At 33.2% G+C, this 10,000-nt stretch overlaps 1 protein-coding gene across 13 annotated transcripts in view; it reads left to right on the plus strand.

Annotated features, from left to right (window-relative positions):
- Positions 1-10,000, plus strand: part of LOC144977516 (epithelial sodium channel subunit alpha-like) — a 60,006-nt gene that overhangs the window by 44,116 nt on the left and 5,890 nt on the right. For all 13 annotated transcript variants that reach the window (XM_078922852.1, XM_078922819.1, XM_078922879.1 and 10 more), the window contains 9 exons: positions 121-201; positions 674-765; positions 1,897-2,060; positions 3,659-3,748; positions 5,393-5,522; positions 6,416-6,494; positions 7,372-7,429; positions 7,731-7,822; positions 9,701-9,776. In XM_078922852.1, coding sequence (XP_078778978.1) covers positions 121-201; positions 674-765; positions 1,897-2,060; positions 3,659-3,748; positions 5,393-5,522; positions 6,416-6,494; positions 7,372-7,429; positions 7,731-7,822; positions 9,701-9,776 — 862 coding nt within the window. The remainder of the gene's footprint in view (positions 1-120; positions 202-673; positions 766-1,896; positions 2,061-3,658; positions 3,749-5,392; positions 5,523-6,415; positions 6,495-7,371; positions 7,430-7,730; positions 7,823-9,700; positions 9,777-10,000) is intronic.

Consider the following 10,000-nt stretch of genomic DNA (forward strand, 5'->3'; position numbering starts at 1 on the left):
ATTGTTATTATAGAAGGAGAAACAGTAGGGTCTGAGACAAATAAGCTGGAGTACAAGAGGTTTGATCGATATCAATCTTTGTTTTTGGTTTTTACTGGACCTTGTATTTTCCACAAACAGCACAGTCCGACAACGGATGGGACATCGTATCCAAGACATGTTAATCCAATGCTCATACGCTGGTCGTAAATGTTTCCAAAGGTAAGGGCCCCTTTTATTTTTCGCAGTGGAAAAATTAAAGAAATTTGAGATTAACATCTCTAAAATACCTTTAGAGAGCAGATTAATAAGCTGATAGCAGAGGGATAATAAAGACATTTGAAGCAGTAAAGTTTTTTTACCGAGCACAATATGCAAGTGAAGTATTATTAGAATTATTCACCCTATCCCTCCCCTATCCCGGCTTCATAGCAAGTAAAATGGGTTATTAAAATATACCATGTTGATATCATAGAAGGTAAAAACTGAAGCACAATGATTTTCTTCTATAAGATGTTTGTTGGAGTTCAATACTAGTCTAAGTGTTAACTAGATTTCGGTTGTAGTAACACATTTAATAATTGTATTGTTAATACAGCAGTTATGCATAAATTGGGATGTTTTAGCTAAAATGAATTATTGCTTTCTGAAGCTGAGTGTTTCCTCTCTACGATTTGTCCCGTTTATTTCGTAGGAACTTCACACTTGTTGCCAGTTCGACTATGGGAAATTGTTACACCCTACAATATAGTAAATTTGTGGCAAGACAAAGCGGCCCCAGTCAAGGTAAGTCGTCCTTTTTGCTATCACACCCAAGGAGCCTTATGTTTGTTAGAGCGCTGGCAGAGTACTGCCTGATTCATTTTAGAAGCAACTGCTGAGTGGTTAGATATGAGGGCTATGTGGTCTTGTGGTATGACACTCACTTTCGGATCGGAAGGTCCTGGGTTCGAGCCCGCACGGCGCATAGTTGAGTCCTTGGAAAATAATCTTTACTCACATTCTCTCACCGTACTCAAGTGTAAAATGAGTACCTGGCGTTAACAGCGTTGTCTTGGTCCGAAAAATTGGAATATCGCCTTACAGGCGTCATGTCCCGTCCCACATGTTAAATTTTGCTGTTGAGCAGGGACCCCTTGTAAAGCGCTTTGAGCACATTTATTGAATCGCAATATAAAAGTTCAATTTAATTAAAATTTTAAAATCAGCTGATTCCCCTGACATGAACCTTATCGTTTTCTATAAGAAAGCTGTGGCACTGCTCTTTTGAGTCCTCTTTCAAAACTACTTTGCGGGTCAACAGTTGATCAACATAGGGACGATTTACTCATGAGTATTACAGTTTCGTGTTGGGAAGTGAGTTAAACGCCTAATTTGGCCAAAGTAGTTGTGAAAAGGACCAAGTCAAGATCGACATAACGTTGAAAACGCCTTTGTTTTGGAGTAGCAGATTAGGTTGATTGCAGAGAAGAGCAAAGCGGAGGGTATCATATCAGTCTAGTCTCCCGTTTTGTACTCCCATCACCGCAAAATGTTTATTCTCTATTGTATTTTGATATTCTTGTACTTTATTCATTTCTTTTTTTTTATCAACTGAAGTGCCTGTTCCTCTAACTTTTCACAAATGATTTCCCTTTCTTAAGCACTAGATATTTTTGTCAATAGATCTTTTGACTGAATCTCTAAAATTGCAAATAAATTGTTAATATTAATGAAAAACCAATGCTCAAAAAGACTAATATTTTTCACAGACAAAGTGCTACTCTTTCCTTTAGGCAAAAAAACAAAACACCATGACTTCAATCTTGGATTGAAGAATGTTTGACAAGTTAGGGTAGACCTTAATTGAATGATAATTGGAGAACAAATGCAGAGCTAAAATGTAATAATTTAATGCATTCTTTCGAACCCCTTTAGGTTTGAGTTTGATGCTCTATCTGGAAGGTTATGACTATGTCCCAGGCATAACCAATGCTATTGGCCTCAAGGTAGTAGTCCACGAGCCAGATACAGTCCCTTTCCCCGATGATGAGGGTATGGCTGTTTCAGCAGGAATGGAGACCAACATCGCACTCAAGAAGGTGAAACTATTATATCATGTCTTTCCGAAACCTCAATCTGGTATCATATTATGGGTGGCTATGTGGTCTTGTGGTATGACACTCGCTTTCGGATCGGAAGGTCCTGGGTTCGAGCCTCGCGCTCGACGTATAGTTGAGTCCTTGGAAAAGGCTCTTTACTCACATTCTCTCACCGTACTCAGGTGTAAAATGAGTACCTGGTCGTTAACAGCGGTGTCTTTGTCCGAAAAATTGTAATATTGCCTAACAGGCGGCATGTACCGTTCTACGTGTTAAATGTTGCTGTTGCCCAGGGACCCCTTGTAAAGTGCTTTGAGCACATTTATTGGAAATTGCGTTATATAAAGCTAATTCTTTATATTAAGGAAGAAAGGTGCCGGGGATTAAATCATATATCGCATGGCCTCATATTGTTTTAGAGGTAATAGGCTTTAAAAACCTTTAAATGGTCTGTGTAACTTCCAAGCGTAAATATAGTTTTTTTAATAGAAAACAACATTTATTGTTAATTTGACAATTTGTGTTATATAAACACGGTTTCAAATTAATAAATATCTAACAAAGAAATAGAGTGTCATGTTAAGATTCGTAGTACAATTCGTAGTATTGTTATACAACAGTCAAGAAATATTGTCGGGTCTTATCAATTTAGAATATTTATTGGCACGAGTTTCAGATTTTTTGACTTAAGAGAAATTATTCAGCATTTCGGTTTTCCCGATATAATTACAGCTCCGAGCCCAAGTCAAATCACTATAACTGCGATTTTACGATACAGATATGATTTACAGCTAATGTCAGACTTTTTATTTTCGAGAAAAGCATGTGACTTTTAAGGATTATGCTGTAAATAGTATAATATTGACATCTTGTTTGGATCGAATCCTAAAGGATTGTGGAGAAAACATTTTGATCATTTCCGTTCGTATACTTAGACAATAGTAATAAATCATAAATACTCCAAAATATGTATATGATTAACTTTATAATTTAAGAACGCTGATGCTCAATTCGACTATACTGTCCTTGTGATTACACTAACAAAGTAATCTCTTTTTTGTTGACTTTGATATCGCGTCATCACTATAATTGTAACCAATAGACTCAAAATGGTGTCGTGTTGACCTCAATGTTATGAGTTCGATTTTAAGCCAGGTTATGTAGCCCAGTGATATGATACTCGCCCTGGACCGGAAGGTCCAGGGTTCGAGTCCCAATCTGAACAAAGCATGATAATAGCTGTCTTTTATAAAGACCCTTTACTCCCATTCTCTCATACGTACCTGGCCTATAACCGCGTTGACCCTGACCGAACATAATTATAATATCGCCTATCGCTTCTTCATGTCTCGCTCTACATGTTAAGTGTTGCTGTACGCCAAGGATCTATTGTGATGCGATATATATTGCTCTTTAGAAATGCTCAATCTATTATTTTTAAATTATAGTTCATTTCAATATAATACCAGATTGACTCATTGGGTCACAGTTAATAATTACATTTGTTGAAGAACAGAAAAAGGACAATAAAGCAACGTGAACCCTTGAATACTGCTTGTACTTGTTAAACTCTAAAAATCAATGTTATCTGTCTACAGGTCTCAATTGCAAGATTAGGTAACCCATATGGCGTATGCTCAGATATTGACACATTCAAAGAAACATACGGGATTAAATACACCAGACAGGTGAATAGTTCTAGAGTATTATTATTATCTTATTTTTATTTATATTTTTATATAACGTCCTGCAGGATTCGTTGCCGTTCTTTGCAGAGCAAGAATTATTAATCTTAGTCGCTGAAATATGTAACAGATTTAGTAGTGGACGACGACGACGACGACTACGATGATTATGATGATGACGATAATTATGATTATTATGATTAGAATGATAATGGTAGTGATGATGATGATGACAACGACGACGACGATGATGATGATGATGGTGATGATGATGGTTGTGATGATGATGTTGATGATGATGATGATGATGATGATGATGATGATGATGATGATGAGGATGATGATGATGGCGACGATCTGATATATAAAGAGGATGATGATGAATATGATGATAATGCGTAGAGGGTTGCTGATGGTAGATTTCGACAAGACTTGCTTAATGTGTGCTAACAAAACTGTCATTACGTATTTGTGTTGTGTGTTTCTATGCTAAGTATTAATCAAAAAATAAGCACGCTAACAAAAGAATGCTCAAAACTTATTTTAATTAACATTGAAGCCATTGGATATAATATAAAGAATTTTAATGATTACAGAAATGTTTTACATTTTGTTTACCATTATATTCTACTAAATGCCCCTCAATATGGTAGCCATGGTTATCTACAAGCCAATTCAGCCTATTTTCGAGTTCAACGGTAAGCTGAAAAAATGTCTCTGATGCAGCCCATAGGAAAATGGCATACGAAGAAATGTCAGGTGACCCGAGCAAGCCAGCCAATCGAGTCTCTCCCAGTTCCTGTGTCTGAAAAGTGTGTCATTCAGAAATCGCAAACGGTCTGAATCACAGTTCTTCGAAGGAACATGATCTTAATAAAAAAAAAAATGAAAATGGAATACAGCATAATGTTCTAGCATACCTAAATATATGCATTTACAGTAATCGTTTTTATGGTATAGTAAGATGAGCCTACGAGTCTTTGTGCATCTGCCAGGACCAACATTCAATTAGTGTCTCAGCAAAATTATAATGCCCATTTCCATTTTAATCGTTTTCATGTCTGCCAAACTGGGCCATGATACGATGTTAAGCCACTATTGGCAATTTCGTTTCATGCAATCATATTACACCAAGCGAATTTTGACTCACTGTAGTGATTTCGAATAAGGAGAGAAAAATGACGTCTTTTAAATTCATGTTCATTTTGCTAAATTCGGTGATGTAATGAAGGTCGAGGACTATGGGCATAAATGTATGCCTTTTCCTTAAAAGATGCTGAAAACCAGATGCAAATATATATATATTGGTTTAGAATAATGAACACTTAAAAACAGGGATTTCTGCATATTACAACAGCAAGATAAAATATAAAACCACAAATCGAGCATAGTTGGTATCATTTGAATAAGCTCACGTGACGCAATCTAAGAATAGTTGCCTCATTTCAGATACACATTTGCGCAGGTACTAGGTAATCTTTTTTTGTATTATTTTTGCTTTGATAATTTTTGCTTTTTTTTCACTCAAATAATTATTGATTTCATAATTCTCAATAAAGTTTACAATAAATTATATTATTTAGTTTTTTGAGGTATTTGCCAGTCATCACTATAATTATATAATGCCATTTGACGTCCATAATCCAGTCATGTCAACAAATCTGTGAGATGGAGGAGCTCATCAAAAACTGCAATTGCTATGATGCCACCAAGCCTTTCATCTTCACGCTGCTGAAAAATGACGTTGGTGTCAAGTCTTGTCAGAAAATGACTAGAGGTTAGTCGGTACTAGATCTGGGCATCTTTGTTTTAGCCCTTTTAACAAGCACTTTACTGGTCCTTTATATCAGTTAATTCTCGTACTCAGAACAGACAGGTATTTAAAAATTTGACCAGAATAAACTCGAGCCCATAGTGGGTTTTTGAGAGTTTTTGCCAAGATGAGCTTCATTTAAATCGATCGATGTATGAAGGAGAGTTTTCTTGCCAAATATTTAAATACCTGTTTTTCCAGAGTACAAGAGTTAACAGGTTAAAAAGACTTGCAAAATGTTTTGTTAATCTGTTTAATACTACAAAAGCCCATATCATTTAGGTAAAAAAATTCAATTCAAATATCTATAGATTTAAATGACTCCCATCTTGTCAAATCATTTGTAAAGAATGCTCAAGTTAAGAGTCGTTTTAGCCCAACGAAATATGAAATAACTTTTTTTTTAAAATAAAACGAGAAAAGGATGATTTGTTAATCCACATTAACATATCTTACAACCTTTTTTAAAGTTTATCTCTACCTCCTTTGATTCTGGTCATTCTATAACGTAACAGTAAAAATATTTATGCATGCTGGAAATGTGATGAAAATATTTGTTATACAAGTCATGCGTTTATACGTCTCTGTAATTTACAAGGAGTTTACCTTCTATTCAATGTTTCTATGTTTATAGCTGACAACTATGCACCATAAACTAAAAGCACACTTTTAGATGGATTCAGTCCTCTCTGATGGATTATAATAATAATAATAATAATAATAATAATAATAATAATAATAATAATAATAATAATAATAATAATAATAATAATAATAATAATAATAATAATAATAATATTGTTATTGTTTATCTCGCTTTCCACCTAATTTGGTCCCAAAACACCCAATTCATACAGAAAAGGTGTGGTGTATGGAGGATGTCAAGTGGAACTTTGATACAAATTCAAGCACTTGTCACTGCTCCAGTCCATGCGAGTAAGTGAGAGTATTCTATCTTTTTGCTCGTATTTAATTGCAGCTTTTTGACACGCATTTCACAATTTTTCCTCGAACGATTTGAACAAAAATTAAAGCTCTTGATAAAATGATAGGTAACAGCTGTACTACTACTACTACTACTACTACTACTACTACTACTACTACTACTACTACTACTACTACTACTACTACTAGAGTAGTAGTAGTAGTAGTAGTAGTAGTAGTAGTAGTAGTAGTAGTAGTAGTAGTAGTAGTGGGAACCGTAGTAGTGGTTTCAATGGACCTCAATGATGATCACTCCTCTGTTAAAATATCAATACCACTTCAAGGGTATGAAAGATAATTGTTCATTAATAAAAATGTTTGCTTCAATAGACTGCATAGAACAATAAAGTTTTAGTTCTAGTAAAATATAACTTTTCATTTTGGACCAATAGGAATAATGAAGTTATAAAATGCTAAGATTTTGCTCATTTTCTATTAATCACCCACATGTTTTGTTATGTATAGGTAGTATGCGCTTGGCTATGAAGCTCACAACTTTGCCATCCGGACCTGTAACGATTATAGTCTGATTAATACAGTTTAGTAAGAATTACACATAAACGCGGATGGAAAAAAAATCAATAACAAAGACGTGAGTGCCGTCAACTTCATTCTATCTATATATCGTGTGAGTGTGTCTCTGTGTCTGTAATATGTGTTGATCAGTCTATCTTTTTCTTACTCTTAACACACGATCTAACTTTATGCACTTGCAATACCTTTGATCAAGGTATGAACGAGCCATTAATGGGTTTTATTTATGTTTGGCTTGTGCAAATGTGTTTCATGATTAATGACTAAAACTACCATTGAATTTACATTCATACAGAGAAACTGTGTACAGAAAGACTATATCGTCCAAGCCGTGGCCATCAACATCATTTGCTGTAAGTGACCCTTGATATAACATTGAATACGATGCATTTACAAAGTTAAAAGGGATTATAATAATGATTGTAAAATGATTTGTAAAGTGGCCAAGAAACAAGGTGGAGTCTATCGATTATAATGTTGAAGATGATGATGATGATGATGATGATGATGATGATGATGATGGTGATGATGATGATGATGATGATGATGATGATGATGATGATGATGATGATGATGATGATGATGACGACGCAGGTGTAATGGATCCTGGTGATAATTAATCATTCTATTCTTTCCTTTTCTAATAATAACCAGACATTGATGGCAAAAACCGTATGCAAAGAGAAAAATGTCCCAGGCCTCTGTCAAAATGATCCCAATAAGGCTCTTAGCATGCTTGAATTGAGGTAAAATGCGTCATTCTGATATTATTGTGGTATGAAACAAAAATAAAATGGAATTCCTTAACAGAGAAATGATGATGATGAAGATGATAACGATTATTATTTTTATTATTATTATTATTATTATTATTATTATTATTATTATTATTATTATTATTATTATTATTTATATTATTATTATTATTATTATTATTATTATTATTATTATTATTATTATTATTATTGTCATAAAAATTAATATCAATTATTATTATTATTATTATTATTATTATTATTATTATTATTATTATTATTATTATTGTATATATTGTAAATAAAATTAATATCATTATTATTATTATTATTATTATTATTATTATTATTATTTATTATTATTATTACTATTATTATTATTATTATTATTATTATTATTATTATCATTATTATTATTATTTTTTTTTTAAATATAACATAGCATGTCATATTAAGGGTTGCCTACGCCTGTAATTACCATGTGAAGTGAAAAAATAAATGAAAAGAAGAAGAAAGGTCCAGGCAGAAACTTCTTAGATCAGACATCATAACTATGACCATCATTAACATCATAGGCAATCAAAAATATATCAATCAAAAACGTATTCATCAAATTCATATTTCAAGTCATGTAACTCCCTGTCGTTTGCATTTTTGAAATTGTTTATAGTTTTGTAGTCTTTAGTTATAAATTTCAAACTATTCTAGGTGTTTACTGTCCTTGCAATGAAATAGAATAATAATAAAAGAATTTGTCATGAGAATTTTTGTATTTGTCTCACCAGTTATGTGTAAATGAGAATACGTTTAAAAATGTGTTGTGGTCAATTTAATCAAAGCTATTGACAATTTTGTATATTGGTATAAGGTCACCCCTCTATCTTCTGTATTTTAGAGATGAGAGGGCAAAGAATTTTAACCTTTCCTCGTGAGTCATATTTTCGGTTTCGATCAAAAGCTTTGTTGCCCAATAGTCAATTAGTTCTTTCTATCTACCATCAAAATATAACAGAAAGAGATGACTTTTTAATTTTCTTTTCAAGACTACTTCAGAATCAGTAAAGCTAGAGCGCAGTTTGAATGTCAGAGAATTCCACAATGTTGGAGCTGCGCAAAATAAGGTTCTGTCTTTTAATTTTGTGTTCCCCTTTTTTGTGGTGCGCAAACGATGCTGATCACAGGATATATTATGAGATGGGATATAGATAGATATCTAATCATAATCATTATTACAGTCCTTCAGATAAAAAGGCGAGCAATCGTTTTTAGAGTTAAAACAGCATTACAATTTTATAATCAATTCTAGCTTTAACAGGCAACCAGTGGAGTTCATAAAACATTGTGGCTATGTGTTCTCTCGTGCGGTTTTGTTTGGTAATAGCTGTAGTTTCTTTTTAAAAATCATCAGGTAAATTAAAAAGTAATGAATTACAATAGTCAAGTCTAGAAAATATTAAAGAAGAGACTAATGTTTGAATTGACGTTTGGGTTAAAAATGTGACAATTTGGCAATTTTTCGTAATTCAAGATAAGGAGTTTTGCAAAGAGAGGATAAATGTTATTCAACAGAGAGATTACAATCTTCTTCTTCTTCTTCTTCTTTTTCTTCTTCTTCTTCTTTTTCTTCTTCTTCTTCTTCTTCTTCTTCTTCTTCTTCTTCTTCTTCTTCTTCTTCTTCTTCTTCTTCTTCTTCTCGTTATCATCATAATTATCATCATCGTCACCATCATCATCATCATCATCATCATCATCATCATCATCATCATCATCATCATCATCATCATTATCATCATCATCACCATCATCACGACCACTATTTATCATTTGCCCCAAATATGTATTGTACATTATGATATTCTCACAAAACAGGGAAAATTTTGTCAAAGTGAACATCTATTATGAGACACTTAACTTCGAAGTACTGACCGAGCAAGAAGACTACACTGTAAGTATGGGGTGTGTCAGATTAAGTTTAATAATATGAACGAACTATATAGAAAGAGTGAAATTATTTACGTCACTCTCAGCTCTTTGTTATTGTTTTTAAGACAGCCATTATAATGATTAGTTGTCACTAAATTATATCAATCAAACTATAAAGTTTACACATAAAATGTGTGTTGGTACTGCTGACGCATTTTGCCTTAGCGCATAACACCATTACAAAAC

The sequence above is a fragment of the Berghia stephanieae genome, chromosome 1 (assembly GCF_034508935.2).
Source record: "Berghia stephanieae isolate SIO BIC M18660-M18661 chromosome 1, UCSD_Bste_1.3, whole genome shotgun sequence".
Classification (NCBI taxonomy): Eukaryota; Metazoa; Mollusca; class Gastropoda; order Nudibranchia; family Aeolidiidae; genus Berghia; species Berghia stephanieae.